The 15,694-nt window shown below is 55.5% G+C and overlaps 7 protein-coding genes across 7 annotated transcripts in view; 5 read left to right on the plus strand and 2 right to left on the minus strand.

Moving 5' to 3' along the window:
* Positions 1 to 6: 6 nt before the first annotated feature.
* On the plus strand, positions 7 to 707 carry LAESUDRAFT_810252 (uncharacterized protein). The gene is made up of 4 exons (XM_040914200.1): positions 7 to 127; positions 184 to 295; positions 359 to 447; positions 512 to 707. The coding sequence occupies exons 1-4, from the start codon at positions 73 to 75 to the stop codon at positions 535 to 537; spliced, it is 282 nt and encodes a 93-aa protein (XP_040767661.1). The 5' UTR covers positions 7 to 72; the 3' UTR covers positions 538 to 707.
* An 816-nt stretch (positions 708 to 1,523) lies between these two features.
* On the plus strand, positions 1,524 to 3,110 carry LAESUDRAFT_722069 (cytochrome c1, component of the mitochondrial respiratory chain). The gene is made up of 7 exons (XM_040908132.1): positions 1,524 to 1,645; positions 1,713 to 1,760; positions 1,815 to 2,011; positions 2,076 to 2,373; positions 2,427 to 2,574; positions 2,637 to 2,822; positions 2,881 to 3,110. Exons 1-7 carry the CDS (start codon positions 1,550 to 1,552, stop codon positions 2,913 to 2,915), a joined length of 1,008 nt encoding a protein of 335 aa, XP_040767662.1. The 5' UTR covers positions 1,524 to 1,549; the 3' UTR covers positions 2,916 to 3,110.
* A 203-nt stretch (positions 3,111 to 3,313) lies between these two features.
* On the plus strand, positions 3,314 to 5,144 carry LAESUDRAFT_734984 (uncharacterized protein; the record flags this gene model as incomplete). The annotated part of the gene is made up of 10 exons (XM_040910555.1): positions 3,314 to 3,345; positions 3,403 to 3,543; positions 3,600 to 3,653; positions 3,709 to 3,967; positions 4,025 to 4,102; positions 4,157 to 4,291; positions 4,357 to 4,425; positions 4,477 to 4,606; positions 4,666 to 4,873; positions 4,928 to 5,144. 10 exons carry the CDS (start codon positions 3,314 to 3,316, stop codon positions 5,142 to 5,144), a joined length of 1,323 nt encoding a protein of 440 aa, XP_040767663.1.
* A 458-nt stretch (positions 5,145 to 5,602) lies between these two features.
* Positions 5,603 to 7,028, minus strand: LAESUDRAFT_734985 (uncharacterized protein; the record flags this gene model as incomplete). The annotated part of the gene is made up of 5 exons (XM_040910556.1): positions 5,603 to 5,743; positions 5,797 to 5,932; positions 5,992 to 6,215; positions 6,274 to 6,623; positions 6,683 to 7,028. 5 exons carry the CDS (start codon positions 7,026 to 7,028, stop codon positions 5,603 to 5,605), a joined length of 1,197 nt encoding a protein of 398 aa, XP_040767664.1.
* A 120-nt stretch (positions 7,029 to 7,148) lies between these two features.
* On the plus strand, positions 7,149 to 9,558 carry LAESUDRAFT_722072 (WD40 repeat-like protein). The gene is made up of 9 exons (XM_040908133.1): positions 7,149 to 7,337; positions 7,397 to 7,689; positions 7,748 to 7,817; positions 7,876 to 8,065; positions 8,116 to 8,260; positions 8,317 to 8,416; positions 8,466 to 8,588; positions 8,636 to 8,893; positions 8,948 to 9,558. The coding sequence occupies exons 1-9, from the start codon at positions 7,227 to 7,229 to the stop codon at positions 9,437 to 9,439; spliced, it is 1,782 nt and encodes a 593-aa protein (XP_040767665.1). The 5' UTR covers positions 7,149 to 7,226; the 3' UTR covers positions 9,440 to 9,558.
* Positions 9,559 to 9,949: 391 nt separating this feature from the next.
* LAESUDRAFT_810256 (PLP-dependent transferase) lies at positions 9,950 to 12,517 on the plus strand (the record flags this gene model as incomplete). The annotated part of the gene is made up of 13 exons (XM_040914201.1): positions 9,950 to 10,075; positions 10,135 to 10,145; positions 10,205 to 10,213; positions 10,273 to 10,303; positions 10,360 to 10,515; positions 10,575 to 10,654; positions 10,708 to 10,844; positions 11,289 to 11,350; positions 11,410 to 11,556; positions 11,607 to 11,900; positions 11,978 to 12,074; positions 12,141 to 12,159; positions 12,254 to 12,517. The coding sequence occupies 13 exons, from the start codon at positions 9,950 to 9,952 to the stop codon at positions 12,363 to 12,365; spliced, it is 1,281 nt and encodes a 426-aa protein (XP_040767666.1). The 3' UTR covers positions 12,366 to 12,517.
* Positions 12,518 to 13,012: 495 nt separating this feature from the next.
* The window catches only part of LAESUDRAFT_673574 (sulfite reductase subunit beta), a gene marked incomplete at its 5' end in the record, with an annotated part of 5,012 nt that continues 2,330 nt past the window's right edge, over positions 13,013 to 15,694 (minus strand). Inside the window, 9 exons of the mRNA XM_040905532.1 lie at positions 13,013 to 13,403; positions 13,463 to 13,552; positions 13,609 to 13,729; positions 13,785 to 13,810; positions 13,866 to 14,280; positions 14,340 to 14,346; positions 14,397 to 14,656; positions 14,712 to 14,907; positions 14,961 to 15,691. Coding sequence (XP_040767667.1) covers positions 13,204 to 13,403; positions 13,463 to 13,552; positions 13,609 to 13,729; positions 13,785 to 13,810; positions 13,866 to 14,280; positions 14,340 to 14,346; positions 14,397 to 14,656; positions 14,712 to 14,907; positions 14,961 to 15,691 — 2,046 coding nt within the window. The 3' untranslated portion in view covers positions 13,013 to 13,203. The remainder of the gene's footprint in view (positions 13,404 to 13,462; positions 13,553 to 13,608; positions 13,730 to 13,784; positions 13,811 to 13,865; positions 14,281 to 14,339; positions 14,347 to 14,396; positions 14,657 to 14,711; positions 14,908 to 14,960; positions 15,692 to 15,694) is intronic.

Genomic DNA, 15,694 nt, shown 5'->3' on the forward strand with positions numbered 1-15,694 from the left:
CGTCCCCGTTTCCAACCCTCCCTCTCCTGCTCCTGTGTCGGCTCATTGTTTACGTCTTCATCACTGACCACGATGTCGAACCGAGATTACTACCAAGGTGGCCAGCAGCAGTATTACCCCCCGCAGGGTGAGCTTTCGACGGCGTTCCCGAGGTTTTGCAACATCTGACGACGGCGATCCTAGGTGGCCCTCCCCAGGGTGGTTACTACCCACAGCAGCCTCCGCAAGCGTACGGAGGTCAGCCCTACGGTGGCCAGGGCTATCAGCCTCAGCCACCACCTCAGACGGTCTATGTGTAAGTTGTTATCGCAGTGGGCCCTGCTCTTGTGACGCTCTGCTCACGTTCGTGGCGATACAGACAACAGCCCGGGCAGCAGCAAAAGGGAGGAGGAGGTGGTGACTGTATGGCATGTCTAGCGGGAGCATGTTTGTGTTGTTGTGCAGAAGGTGCGTCCTCGTGCTGTTATATGCGTGCCCTCGCTTCATATCTGATCTCACATCCACGCTGCAGAGATGTGCTGCGACTGTCTCTTCTGATGACTTCCACGGCCTTCCACACACATGTTCTCTATTGCATACCATTGATTGGTCGTCCTGCCCTCATACCCTTATGCTTCCATATATCGCTCTGGGCCGTATTGTGTACACCAGGACTTTTCTCTCCCTCTCGATCTTCGTATATGTATGTGTGAACTTACAGCACCTATAATATACGCTCTATGGCAGGCATACTGGATGAATCGCGTGCCACGTTTTCGAGTAGTCTCCCGTGGGCAGACTTGACCATTCCTTCGAACCTCCGTAGACTCCTGATATCCTTGTCTGACGTCTGGTTTCAATAGGTCCTTATCGAAGCGAACCCTACGGCCTAAGGCCTAAGGGCCGCCTTGTGAGGTATGTAGGCAACACTCTCCTTCACGGGTAAGCATAGCTACGCAGAAATTTGAACCCCGCTCCAACGTGACGTGTGGGGACGCGTTGACGCGTCGGCGTCCCCTCGAGATGCAATCAAGTAACGCAACAATTGAATGAACCCTTCGCACATCTCGGTTCTGCACTAAGTTAGCTTGGGTTCTTTTCCCGTGACTATGTCTCTAGCTACACCATTTGAACAATTAAATAGGCTCAGAGCACTGTTAAGTGTCCCTTTCATGTTCATGGCTCTAATAGGGCCTATATATTTTCATTGTTGATATGAACACTTGCTGGGTATCCTTGTCGAGCCATCACAGATCATTGATGATCAGTTGATGGCGTTGAAAAAGTGCCAGTGAAGCTGGTTTTGAAGCCCCGGCTTGCTACAAAGGAAAGATTACATTAGATTACAAAGTCCGAAAGCCTGGCTCGCTCTCCGCTCGTCGACACAGGACCCGGCGTCAAAATTGGGGCAAAAAAAGCATCACTAAATCGACGTGCGCTGACTGGTCGGAGTGAGTCGGCGACGGTAGCGTGTTCGCCCGCGTGTGACGTGACTGTCACTCATACCGTCACCTCCTCGCTGAGGGCCATCCCAGTTTCAAAATCCCGTCATTGACCGTCCTCCGTCAAAATGCTATCCAGGCTGCCTGCGGGTGCGCTGAAGAGCGTCGGGCCCTTCGCAAGATCCCATGCAACGGCCTTCTCCTCCGGTGCTCGCTTTTCCGCGGTGAGTACATGATAGACCCCCCACTGCCCTTCGGGATGAACGCGGGACTGAACGTCACGTCTCATAGCGCGTCCGTTTTGCTTCTACGAGTTCAAATGCCTCCTCTGCATTTGAGGTATGTACGGAACATTTAGAACGGAAGCATACAGAAGTGTAACGCGTTTCTCAGTCCTTCATGAACTCGCGCGCGACATTGGCCTCTGCGACGCTCCTTACCGTCGGTTCCATCGCGTGGTACACCAGCCTGTACGGCCACCTGCCCTTTATTGGCGAAGTGCACGCCAGCTCCCTCGCTGATGAGGGCCTTCACCCGCCCCACTATCCCTGGTCTCATAACGGCTTCCTGGATAGTTTCGACCATGCGAGGTTAGCGCTGTCTCCGCATTCAGCCGACACCGGGCGGGCGCACTCACCAGTCATCTACTCGCAGCATACGTCGCGGATACCAGGTGTACCGAGAAGTCTGCGCAGCGTGCCACTCGCTGGACCGTATCGCCTGGCGTAACCTTGTTGGCGTCTCCCATAATGTGGATGAGGTGAAGGCCATGGCTGAGGAGGTTGAGTATGAAGATGGCCCAGATGACCAGGGAGAGATGTTCAAAAGGCCCGGAAAGCTGTCTGACTATCTTGCTCCCCCTTACCCGAACGAGGAGGCTGCTCGTGCTTCAAACGGCGGTGCTTTGCCACCGGACTTGAGCTTGATAGTCAAGGCGCGCCATGGCGGTTGCGTAAGGCTTAGTTTCTCTTCGTTCTCAAGTGAGGTTGCTGATCGGTCTTGCAGGACTACATCTTTTCCCTGCTTACCGGCTACAGGGACCCTCCGGCCGGCTTCGAGATTCGAGACGGCATGAATTACAATCCGTACTTCCCTGGCAATGCCATCTCTATGGCGCGTAACCTGTTTGACGGTGTGGTCGAGTACGACGACGGTGAGACGGACGACCGATTTTGCATCGACGTCACTGACCCGGGATGCGTCATGCGATGCTAGGCACTCCTGCTACGACTTCTCAGATGGCAAAAGATGTGGTTACGTTCCTGAACTGGGCCGCGGAGCCGGAGCACGATGAGCGGAAGCAGATTGGTCTCAAGGCCATTATTATCTTCTCAGCACTCACCGCTATCAGCTTGTACGTCAAGCGCTTCAAGTGGTCTGTGATCAAGAGCAGGAAACTTTGTAGGTCTTGCATGCTCCTTTGGCGCGTATGAGAACTCACCTAAGATGTTCCCACCAGTCTACAATCCGCCTGCGGACAAGTCGGCGCACTAGAGTAGAGCGGGCGTGCATGACTCAATCGGGAATTTTGACTCCATGAATAGTATTCTCAATAACTGAGAGTTGTAGCTTGGCCTGTACTGAGGGTGCGAGTGTTATTCTGAAAGCGAGGGAACCAGCGGACGTGTATTTATCGACTCGGGCCTTTGCGACCTGACAAACCAGAATTCAGTTGGGCGCACTGTTGGCATTCATGTGAGCACCTCGGCGGCCGTGAGAATCACACGTTACTCTCAGCCACCGCCATATTATACCGACTCCGCTCCCTACGGTCAAGTCCTCACTCTGTGCCTGCACGTTCTCTTCCTGCACGTTCAGACTGCGGCCTGATCTTCCCGGACACTCGTACTCAGGTCACTTCAACACTCAATACTCCCTCAACTCCTACCAGAATGTCATCGGAAACATGGCCTCAACCGCTCAAGTGCGACCCCCCACTCGCATCTCTGCTTGGTCTGCCTTGTCTCACGCTCGCCTGCAGGGACTGGGTTGCAAAATGTCTCGGACAGATGACCGACACGAACCGCGCAGAGGCATCGGCGGAACTAAAACAGGTAATAGCTGATGCTTTTAGCCACAAGACCTTGTGGACTACGGACTGGGCGGGCGTACAACTGCAAAGGTGTGCATATCCTTGCTCGCTTTCGATGTGTGAATAATGGCTACAAACCCATCGAGCTTGCTGCCAAAACCTCCGCCGACGTTCACTACGAATTTCAACCTCAAGCGAAAGTCAGTGGGCATGCCTACAGTCTTCCATCGGCAGTTCTGATGGCATGGCACAAAGGAATGACGGCTCTCCCTTGTCGAGCGGCAAGAAGTTCAAGAAGACGTCCATATTGAAGAATGCAGCTCCAAGTTCTCTCGACCCAAATGACGTTACCGCTCTCAACCGCAGAGCTGCACGATTCCAGCGAGAACATGAGATAGAACGTCGGAAGGGCTTGAGTGCCCACTCAGGTCTTGCACCCTCTTCCTACTCTAGTGTCTTCACGTCACGCGTCAGTACTCCTATGTATAATGCCGATGATCCAGAAGCGAATCCGGTGCGTGCTTCCGATGCTGTTGCTCGCTCATGTTTTGAAGATAGAGGATGTGCGCAGAGCGTGCCGAACTGGGACAAACACACAATCGTCGGAACGTCACAAGAGATCTTCAAGGACTACCTGCGCTTGACTTCAGCGAGTTTCACTTGATCTGCGTTCTGTCCTGCACATTGATTTGTCCTTGTCCAGGAACCCAAACCAGAGCAAATTCGCCCATACCACATCCTGCAAGAAACGCTCAACCAGCTGAAGAGGCGGTGGCGAGAAAAAGCCAATTACAGCTGGATTTGCAGCCAATTCAAGAGTCTGCGGCAGGACCTGACCGTGCGTCGCCCTTTTCAAGCGCGCCAGAACGCCTGACTTCGGTGCTCTAAATGTGCGTCATGTAGGTGCAACGCATCAAGAACGAGTTCACCGTTACGGTGTATGAAATACATGCTCGTATGGCATTGGAAGTAGTACGTGTTATGAGTGCGGTGTGCTGCCGTGCATTTCATGCGTCATTGCAGGGCGATATGGTTGAGTATAACCAATGCCAAGCTATGTTACGGAATCTCTACGAACTCGGCATTCCAGGAAAAGTTGAAGAATTTACTGCATATCGAATTCTCATGCTACTCCACGGGCGGAATAAGAGCGGTATGTCCTTAGGCGCGTTGTCATGTATACTCTAAATACTCATCATCATCACCTTGCAGAACTAAATCTATACGTAGGTCAGCTAACGGACAGGCAGAAATCCGACACGGCAGTGCGCCACGCACTTGATGTGTCACGGGCTCTAGCGATGGGCAATTATCATTCGCTGTTTGACTTGTACCTGAACGCGCCGAACATGGGCGCATACATCATGGACCACTTCATTGATCGGGAACGGATGCGTGCGCTGATGGTTATGACCAAAGCGTTAGTCTCTCGGGCTTCTACTATATCAGTACGGTGTTGACATTTGCATCGCAGATACCTGACGTTACCGCTTCCCTTCATCCAGAATGAACTGGCGTTCGAGACGCTCGCGCAGGCCAGGGATTTTTTGATAGAGCACGGAGCAGGCTTCTTCCAGAACCCAAACGAGCCAGACACACAGAAGGTACTCAATTGCAAACCGGCACAAGCTCCGCTAGCACAAGTCTTCGAGGAGAAATATCGCAGGGTTCAAATCAAAGGCGCTGTATAGTGAACATGTGCGCCTGCCGACGATCCTTCATCCATTTGCTGTCGTCATTGCATCGCTCGTCGCTTTGCCCATTCTCCCATGTCACCACATATCTTATGCTCATATCATCGCAGTCGACAATCCGTTACACACTATTTCCCGCGGATTCCTCAAGCGCAAGTCTGTCCGAAGAACAGGTACCACAACATGTACGCATTTACTCGGTCTGCATTCGCTATCGCACAACAGAATCCCTGTCTATTCCTCCCTTCTTCCTTCTCTCCGTCCCTCCGGATCTTCTCCCCCGTCCCGTCTTCGATATAATGCACACGTGGGAGTTTGGTAGGCATTTTCCAATCCTTCTTGGAGGAGGGGCTGTGCGGCGGTGCACGCTGGGTAGTACTCACTAGCAAGTTTTGCGTCTTGGAACTGTAACTAGCGGAATATATTCTTGCATAATGCTGTATCAGGTGCGAGTCTCAATCTCGCATGCGTGCTGGAATAAACCGTCGCAGCACCACGTCTCTGACAGAGTATTGTTCGAGGCATGTTGGCGAGGAGAGGAGCTCGGGTGAGATCCGCGAGCGTGCGGGGATTGTTACGTAGGTTAGGATGAGGGTCTGTCATGGTCAAGTCAGTCAACAAGCATTAAGATGGGATCGGGTGTAGAGACCTTCTGCACTTGGGAATTGACGCGGTTGATGGTGCTGAGCCAGGTCCAGGAGAAGGGAGCCGAGTTGGCAAGATCGAATGGGGACGATTCCTGATCTGCAGGGTCTTCGTACACGGGAAGCACAATGACTGCGAACCTGTCCGAATCCGCATTTCAGTACAATCATTGTGCGAGCGTTCGGTGCAGCGTGCGTACTCGGCATGATGGAATACAGGTCCGCGTTTGTACAGCAGAAAGTCGACGCAGAACTTGATGCCACCCTTGATCACCCAGCCGAGTGAGCGGTAATAGTGGTATGCGGCGTAGTGCACGAGGAATGGGTTGTCGAACCTCCTGGCATAGACGTCTGGGGGCACCTGCCGGATGTGATGCGCACTCTGGAAGACCTGCCAAATCTGCTCGAGGATCATGGGCTCGGACTGTACTCGGGGAATGTCAACACTGTGTATGTGAGGTGGAAGGATGAGGAGTAGCTACCGTTGTAGGGTCGAGTATGGTGAGGCAGTCGAGTGTCCATGCGAGGAAGAAGGCTTCTTGAAGCGTAAGCTGGAGGTGCTCGAGGTCAGAGATAGGCTCTTCCTCTGCCTCGTCGACTGGTTCTTGTTCTGGTATTGGAGAGGGTGATGGGCTCGGAGCTTCTCCTGTAACAGACTGCTGTGGTTTCCACGTCGCGCCGGAGGGAATGACGGTGGTGATATTGGCTTCGCGGCCTTCAGCGAACGCGGCTTCTGCCTCTGCAGATGCCTGTGCCATGGCGGCAGCGCGATCGAGCTTGAACTGTTGGCGCTCCGCTCTGCGTTTTTCTCTGATCTCTTCAGCGGTCATATCTGCATGAGACTCTATCTTTACATTCCACGTATAACGTTATTATGCGAGAAGCACGTACATTTGCCAGCAGCAGCCTTCCTCGCGCCGATCTGCCTCTTCTGCCAGGACGGCTCGCTCCTTGACAAGTCGCCCTTTCCAAAGAATCCCCTCCGCCAGAGAATGATCGCGTCCCCCGGGTCGGTCACCCACACGGAGCGCGTGTCGGGATCGTAGACACCCGTGCAGTGCGGATTGAGCACGCGTGCGCTGGAGATACCGAAGAAGTCCAGGATGCGTGTGATGTACGAGGACGGCGCGGGCTCGACTATGACTGGGAGAGGGTGCGCGTAGATTTTGTTGTTCTCGCTGCGCCGTGCGCCGCCTTTGGTGGGCCCACCGCGGCGGCTGGGGGCGCTGAGCGACATGGGAGCAGCGAGGACCGGTGGGAGTTAGAATGGGTAGTGAGTACTTTAACTTTGAGATCAAAGTGATCGGCATCGCACGCGGCCAAACAGCGCGTCCATAGCGCGTCGTCTGCTCTGCGTGTCTCTGTCACCAGTACTCCTGCTTTATCTCTCAAGTGCTCGTGCAATCTACTCTGCTACTGTCGGGACCCGTCGAAGATGTCTGAGAAACGGCGGGCAGAAATCGAAGCAAAGCGGGCGAAGCTCGCAGAGCTGCGCAAGGCCCGCGCAGAACGACAGAAAGCAGAGGCCGAGCGGCGTGCAACAGAGGCGAGTGTCCACTCTGCCATCTCACCCCTCTGCTCACATTCTCGTTTATCTGCATACAGAGCGCAGGCCCTTCCGTCGTACGGCGCGATGTCGACGACCTCGTCACCTCGCTCATCGGCACCAACATCGGGCGTGGCGACACGAGCCTTGAGTCGCCCATCTCTTCCATACCAGGTACGCCCTTGGGCGACCGCCCGCGCTCGTCGATCCCCATCCCGTCTTCTGCGTCCGGAACGGGCTTCTCGCCGTCGGGCCGCGCGAGCAGGCAGAGCGATGTCGGCTCGGACAGACTGAACATGGGTACGACGTTCGTGCAGTCGGCGAACGGCGGGACGGACCATGTCGTTGACCGGTGTGTGTAGTGTCCTTCGATAATTGTGTGCGTGCATTGAGGTGGGGTGGATGTATAGAGTGATGACGCCAAGAATCGTGCCCGACATGATCGACGTCGAGCAGGAGCTGTTCGATTTTCCGCAGAAGGTCTGCGAGTCTGTGCTTTCGTTTGTTGTGTATCTTCATCTAATGTGTTGGTACACAGGAGCGCGTCATTTACAACAAGGAAGTGCAGACGATGGAGATCGAGTCAGAGTCGTCGGACGAGTCTGATAACGAGCATGAACGCGCACAGAGAGAGCGCGAGGCCTCAGAAGCAGAGCACGCTGCGCGGGAAAAGGATCTGGAGCAGGAGAGCGTGCAGCTCGACAAGGAGATCGAGCAGGAGATCCAAGGCATGTCCCCGCCATCTGTATTCGACGCTGTCATTGCTCATTGCGAACAGAGATGACGGAGGAGGAGAAGACGAGCATCTTTTCGGCGCCGGAGTTCTTAGACTTTGTCGAGCAGTCGACGAAGATCATTCAGCGGGCACTCAACGATCACTATGACTACGTTCGGGACTACACTACTGGTGCGGAAAATGAAGGGTAAGCCAATAAATAGTCGTATTACTGTGTGTTGCTCAACCGTGCCGTCATTGTAGCGACGACCTAGAGGGCAGGCGGGTCAAGTGCGTATGTGCATTCTACGACGAGCAATATGGCAAGAATCGATCGATCACCGACGTCGGGTGGTCGCCCAAAGTAAGTACATGCTGTTTAAAGTATAGCAGGCCATTGACTCAGTTCACAGTACCCAGAACTCAGCTGCGCATCCTACAACAAGAATCCCGCCGCGCTGAACGAGCCCGACGGGATCGTCGCCGTGTGGAACCTGCACCTGCTCGAACGACCAGAGTTTATCTTCCATTCCCAGGTACGCTAGTGCCACTGCTCGACAACCGCCCACGCTGATGGACGCAGTCGGACGTGCTCTCAGTGACGTTCTCGCCGTTCCATTCGAATTTAATTTTTGGCGGGACGTACTCGGGACAGATCCTACTCTGGGACACGCGCTCGAAGCATCTGCCGGTGTTGAAGACTCCACTGAGCGCAGCGGGACACACGCACCCCGTTTATGCGATCCAGATGGTGGGCACGCAGAATGCGCATAATTTGATTACGAGCAGTACAGATGGGATGGTTTGTAGTTGGTTGGTGGACATGCTGGCGCAGCCGCAGGTGCGCATTCTGAAAGGAATGCTCAAAATTATGCACATTCAACTTCTGTAACAGGAAACACTGGAACTGGTGCATGCTGGCCACAGTAAAACGGGTGAGGTGGCGATCACGACACTCGACTTCCCGGACAATGAGACGACAACCTTCTGGGTCGGGACGGAAGAGGGCAACGTGTACCAAGCGAACCGATACGACCGCGCGGGGGCAAAGGCAGGCCTGAACCCATACGATATCTACCGGGGACACGCGGGGCCCGTGATGGGCCTGCACTTCCACCCGCAGCACGGGCCCGTGGATTTCTCTGACCTGTTCCTGACGTGCTCGGTGGACTGGACGGTGAAGCTGTGGCGCGCAAAGTCGCTCGCAAAGCCATCGAGCACGGTGAGCGCGGTGGCGCCGCTGCACTCGTTTGACGAGGCGGACGACTATGTATACGACGTCAAGTGGCACCCCTCGCATCCCGCGCTGTTTGGCGCAGTGGATGGGTCGGGGCGCTTCGATGTATGGAACCTGAACGTGGACACGGAGGTGCGTGACGCGTGCTAGCTAGTGCGAGCGATAGACTGACAGCGCGTAGGTATCGGTGGTGTCGACGGTGGTGGGGTCTGGGCGGGCGCTGAACAAGCTGCAGTGGGACCGGAAGGACGGGCGGCGGGCGGCAGTTGGGGGGAGCGACGGGAAGTTGTACGTATACGACATCGGGGACATGGCGCTGCCGCGGGAGTCGGAGTGGACGGACTTGCAGCGGACGGTTGCTGGGATCGCCGGGGGAGGAACGCAGAATGGGGCGCTCGCGGACGCTGGCGCTGGGCGGTGACTGTGGTACTCCTCTAGGATGGATTCGTATTGTCGCTGTAGGAATTCGGAATATACCCTAGTATATGATACTGCGTAAAGCGGCGCACGGGGCTCCGAGGAAAAAGAGGAACCGGGCGTCCGGGGGCGGGCGTGCATGCAGCGTGCTCAGATAAATTCGCGGACTGTGCACGGCGCGTGTGCTCTGCATTTCGTGCGGAAATAAGGACCGGTATAATACGCCGTGCTTTGGCGGATCAAATGCTCTTCCGTCCGCCCTCCCTCGCCTCCCGCTCCTCCTTTGCCTTCCTCCGCCGCCGTCTCCTCGCGTCCCCAGCAGCCCTGCCTTCCCTTTCTCCGCGACGCACCATGACGGGCTTCAAGCAGGTATTCTCCGCGATCATACATCTAGGTACCGCAACTCACGTCTGAGCCGCTCCGTGTAGGAACCACATAAGTGCGCTACGGCAGCCCGTCTACATATAATGTTATATTGACCTCTGACATCTCCGATAGACTTTTGGTGTAAGCAAATACTACGATGCGCTCGAACGATGGTTCGACCCTCACCCTCACCCCTCCAGCATCCCCGGGCCCATCGAGGTCACAGATGAGGTGCGCACGACGCGCTTTTCCATTGCGACTCTCATCATCCATACTCTTTCTCGCAGGTTCTCTACGCAAATGCACATCCGTCCATGTCCCATATGTCTGCGGACTTTGTCCCCGTCCTCGGGGACTGCATTCGCATGACGAGGGAGGTACTTTTCAGCACCACCGCGCAGCCCTTCATCATCGCCGGCTCGGGCACCCTTGGCTGGGATGAGGTGCTTGCCACTCTGCGCTGGCCTTCCAACTTCAGAGCTGACCGCGTCCTCGCTTGCAGGTCGCGGCAAATCTGACGGAGCCGGGCGACAGCGTCCTCGTGCTCAACAGCGGCTATTTTGGGGACAGCTTTGCAGACTGGTCAGCGCGTCCTCAGTCTGCTTAATCTCACATCCCCTCATCCAGACCTGTAGCTTACGAACATATGGCGCGGAGGTGGACGAGGTCCATGCGGCGTTCGGCGCCGCTGCTAGACTCTCCGAAGTCGAGAAGGCACTCTCATCCAAGAAGTACAAGATCGTCGCGTTTACGCATGTCGATACGTCAACAGGTGCGTTCAGACAATGCCTCTGTCGGTTTCAGACCGCATGTCCGCCACTATGGCATCCGAGCGCAGATCGAGACGTCGATGCACGGATTGCGTGCTCCATACGTTGTCTGGTGACTGCTCGATAGGTGACGCTGCGGCGGCCGCACTCCGTGCGTGTTACAGCCCCCTCGAATTTGAGAGTGTGCTTGGGCTCGTGAAGAGCAAGATGGTATACGGCCATTCTGATTGGAGCCAAGCAACGCGACCATGCACGACAAAGAGGGAAGTCGCGGCGAACAATCTTTGGTGCACTATCAAGTGAATGCCAAACGTTCTAGCAGTGGATATATGCGGGAGGTTCTCAGTATCTGCACTACGTCTGGCTATCCGACATTTACATTCGACCTAATTTTCATATGTATCCGACTGCATGGACCTAACACACCCATGCGCTTGCTTGACTAGGTGTTCTGAGCGACGCGAACGGCGTTGCAGAGACGGTCAAGCGTGTTTCGCCAGATACCCTCGTACGTCTCGACATTCTCCATCCGTCCCCTCCAGGTAACCTGATAATTTGCTCCCGCAGGTCGTCATGGATGGCGTATGCTCCGTCGCGAGCGAGGAGATCCGCATGGATGCGTGGGGGCTCGACGTCGTGCTCACTGCGAGCCAAAAGGGCCTCGGTACGCCTCCTGGACTGAGCATTCTCGTCGCTAGCCAGAAAGCCATCAAGGTCAGTCCTCACAATTCTTCCCGCTCACATTTTTCTCTGACGCGCTTTAGGCTTTTGAGGCCCGCACTCGCCCGCCAGCGTCATATTACGCATCCTGGAAGAAATGGCTGCCAGTGATGCGCGCGTACGAGTCCGGTAGCGCTGCCTACTTCGCGACACCGCCTGTGAACCTTGTCTACGCGTATCACGCGTCGCTCATGCAGATCACGCGCGGGAGCCCGTCGCTCGAGGAGCGCTTCGCATTGCATCGAAAAGCGAGCGCCCGTGTGAAGGAGGCGGCCGCGGCGCTTGGGCTGAAGCAGCTCCCCTTGCAGGCAGGCGAGGCGGCGAATGGGATGACGGCGGTGAGTGGTCTGGGTTGTCTTTGGATCTGGTGAGGATCAGAGGACGAATGGCCTGACGCTGCGTGATGCTTCTGCAGGTTTACTTCCCCGAGGGCATTTCGGCACCAGATATCGTACCGCGCATGCTGAAGAAGGACGTCGTAATCGCTGGCGGGCTGCATAAGGACGCCAAAGGTAATGCTACTCTGTCCTGTTTCGCATTCATCTTCACGCTGATAATTCGGTCCTTCTCAATCACAGATAAGTACTTCCGCATTGGGTGCGTACCGTTCTCCTTCACATGCCTTCTCTCCCTTCCCACCCCATACCCCGCAATGAGTGCCCTCCGATGCTGACCCGCGGATCGTTCCCAGGCACATGGGTGTCACCGTCGTGAACGAGGCACGCGGCGACATCGACAAGATCATCTCCGCGCTCAAAGAGACTTTCGCGGAGGCCGAGGCCGAGCTTCGCAAGAAAGCGTGAGAGTGTTCCTTTCCTTCCCAATCCCAAGTGAATTATCCCTGTCGGTGGTGGCGTAAAGCCCGCGTGTCCGGGAGACGATGTAGCTGAAACTCAACTCCATACCATGAATGCATTGTGTGCACGTTCTGCGCACCTGCTATGTTGGATTCGTGACGGATAGTCTGTTGCGGCGGGCCATCCTTCAGAGACCAACGCCAAAAACGAAGTTCAAGTCGGGAGTCCCTCTTCTGCGTCCCGTATCATGAGAAAGGATTGGTTGAAAGGAAGGATCGAACTTTAGAGGGAAGAGAGAACGTAACCGTGGAATGCGACGTTTACCTTTGCATGCTGACCAGAAGTTTCTCATGGGTGCAACCCAAGAAAGAAGAGAGAACGTAACCGTGGAATGCGACGTTTACCTTTGCATGCTGACCAGAAGTTTCTCATGGGTGCAACCCAAGAAACCTTAGAAGCGAGCGATTGCCTCTCAATTCGGGCGTGACTGTCCCTCCTCACAAACGTTCCGTTCTGCGAAACTCAGTCTGTCGCCGTCGAACGTAGATCCCGTTGAAATCTAAGACAAGTCTTTTGTACAGTTGCCCGTTACGCGAGGCGGCCGTCTCCCGAAAATCACATCTTCTCGACTGTCCCCACGGAGCATTTCCCACACTCACGAACAGAAGTACGAGTTGCACATAAGTGGTGGTATGAGTACATTGCGCATGCTTGGGTACCGTACAGATATAAATATATACTCTACTACATTGACGTCAGAATAAATCCTTGCTTCTCATGCATGTCCGGATAGAGTGGATGGATGGGAGAGAATGGCGATCAGCACACAAGCGGACGAGGCGGACTATGCCGCAGCTGCGACCTCAGTGCGGAACTGCTCCTCGCCGCCCATCCTGTCGTACCACGCCTTACCCTCCGTCGTGGGAGCGATGTAGCCCGCGCGAATCACCCAGTCGCCGAAATGTTCGCCCTCACGCCGCTCCAGTGCATAGCGCTTGATCATCGGCCGCAAAATCGCGAGAATCTCCGGTTCTGTGACCGTTTCTGCAGATAGAACTGTGAGGAAAGGACGTCATATGTAAACAAGCACCAGAAATGCGCACCTCGGTAAATTTTATTGAGTCGCTCGCCGTTGTACCCGCCACCGAGTAGTATAGAATAAGTGCCTGGGGCCTTGCCGACAAATGCGACCTCTGAATGGGGAGGGAGATGAGGAACGTGCGTGGACAAGTGGAGCGTCAGCACGTACCTGCAATGTATGGTCGCGCGCAGCCGTTCGGACAACCCGTCATCCTCATGACAATCGAGTCGTTACGGAGACCATTCTCTTCGCAAATCTTCTCGACCTTGCCGACGAGGAGAGGGAAATACTGCAGGGATCACTATCAGCAACTTGACCATCACACATTAAATGATAACGCCCACTCTTTCCGATTCGGCCATGGCAAGGCCTGAGAGACTGTGAGCACAGGCTGAACACGCCACTGACGAAATAAAATTGCTTACCGCACGTCGGGAACGCAACACATGCAGACGACGACAACCTCAGTGCTGAGTACGAGAGATTATCCAGCTTGTACTTCGCAAGCAGCTCCTTAATCTGCGGCAGGTCCTCCGTCGCGATATCGCTGATCATCAAATGCTGGTTCGCCGTCGTCCGGAACGTGCCCTTGTGCACCTTCGCGATCTCACGCAGGCCGGTCTTGAAGTCGCGCCCGGGCTCGTCCTGGATGCGGCCGTTCTCGATGAAGCACATGAAATGGTGCTTGCCGTCCTCGCCCGTGTGCCAACCGTAGTCGTCGACGTTGCGGTTGAATGCGTACGGGCGCGCAGGCTGTAGCTGGTACCCGAGCAGCTTTTCGACTTCTGCTTTGAAGACGTCGAGCCCCATGCGGTCGATCGTGTACTTGAGACGGGCGTTCTAGGGAGAATATATCAGACATCATGATTTCGGAGGGATCGTGCTGGGGGCCTGCATACCTTACGACTAGAGAAATGGGGTCAGCATATTTTGAATGATCAATGAAGCAAACTCACTCTTCACGGTTTCCATTGTCCCTCTGGACAAGCATGATCTTCTCAGCGACGTCGACGCCCTGCTGAGGCGTGCAATAGCCAATGACGCTGCCGAGACGTGGGTAAGTTTTCTTGTTGCCGTGCGTGACGCCCATCCCGCCTCCAATGGTGACATTGAAGCCCTCGAGCTCGCCCTTGTCGTTCACAATGGCGATGAAGCCGACATCGTTCGCGAAGAGGTCGACGTCGTTCGTGGGCGGGACGGCGACAGCGACTTTGAACTACGCGGCGGCGTGGTCAGAGGTGATTATCCAGCCTGACGACCGAACGACATACCTTTCGCGGAAGGTAGAACTCGCCATACAGCGGCTCGATATCATGCACCGCGTCTCCAGCGACGAGCTTCTTGTCCAACCAGATCTCATGGTACGCAGTCGTCCTAGGGAGCAGGCGCTCGCTGACGGACTTGGCGAACTCGTACACCTGAGTGTGCAGCTTCGACAAGGACGGGATCGCAGAAACGATGACATTCCTGCGATACTAAATCAGTGCGCGATGCAATGCCACGACCGACCAAACCCTCACCTGTTAACGTCTCCGCACGCGGCGAGTGTATCAAGCAGTGCCCTATTGATATCCTGAATGGCAGCCTTGAGGTGCCGCTTGATGACGCCGTGAAACTGGAACGTCTGCCTCGTCGTAATCTTGAACGTCCCGCACCCATGCTCATCCGCAATCTGGTCCATCAACAGCCACTGATCCGACTTACACACCCCACCAGGCATGCGCACGCGGATCATGAAGCTATACGCGGGCTCCACGCCCTGCGCGATGCGCTCGTCCCGAATATCCCTATCGTCCTGCTGGTAAATCCCGTGAAATTTCGTGAGCTGCGTGTCGCTCGGCGCGAGCGCGCCCGTCGTGGTGTCCTCCAGTCCCTCCTTGATCGTCCCCCGAAGGTACTGCGACGCAACCTTGATATGCTCGTTCGTGATCGGCTCCGGCTCCGCCTCCTGCACCTCCACCGAGTCGACGCCGAGCGCCTTCCAGATGAGCGGCTCCCACTGCTTATAGCCCGTCTCGGGCCCGTCCGCATCCTGGTCATCGCCAAGGCCACTCGGCACGACGCGCTGCGCACCAAGGCTCTCCAACCTCACATCCAAATCCCTTCCCGCCTTGTTATAGAAATGCCTGTCCTCGGGCCTCGGCCAGTAATGGCTATCGCCCATCCCGAACACGCTGTACTTGACATTCGCGAGCGGACGCTGGCCCGCGGCGACGGCGGCATTGAGCGCCTTCATGAACACCCGGCCATTCTG

The sequence above is a fragment of the Laetiporus sulphureus genome (genome assembly GCF_001632365.1).
Source record: "Laetiporus sulphureus 93-53 unplaced genomic scaffold LAESUscaffold_6, whole genome shotgun sequence".
Taxonomy (NCBI): domain Eukaryota; kingdom Fungi; phylum Basidiomycota; class Agaricomycetes; order Polyporales; family Laetiporaceae; genus Laetiporus; species Laetiporus sulphureus.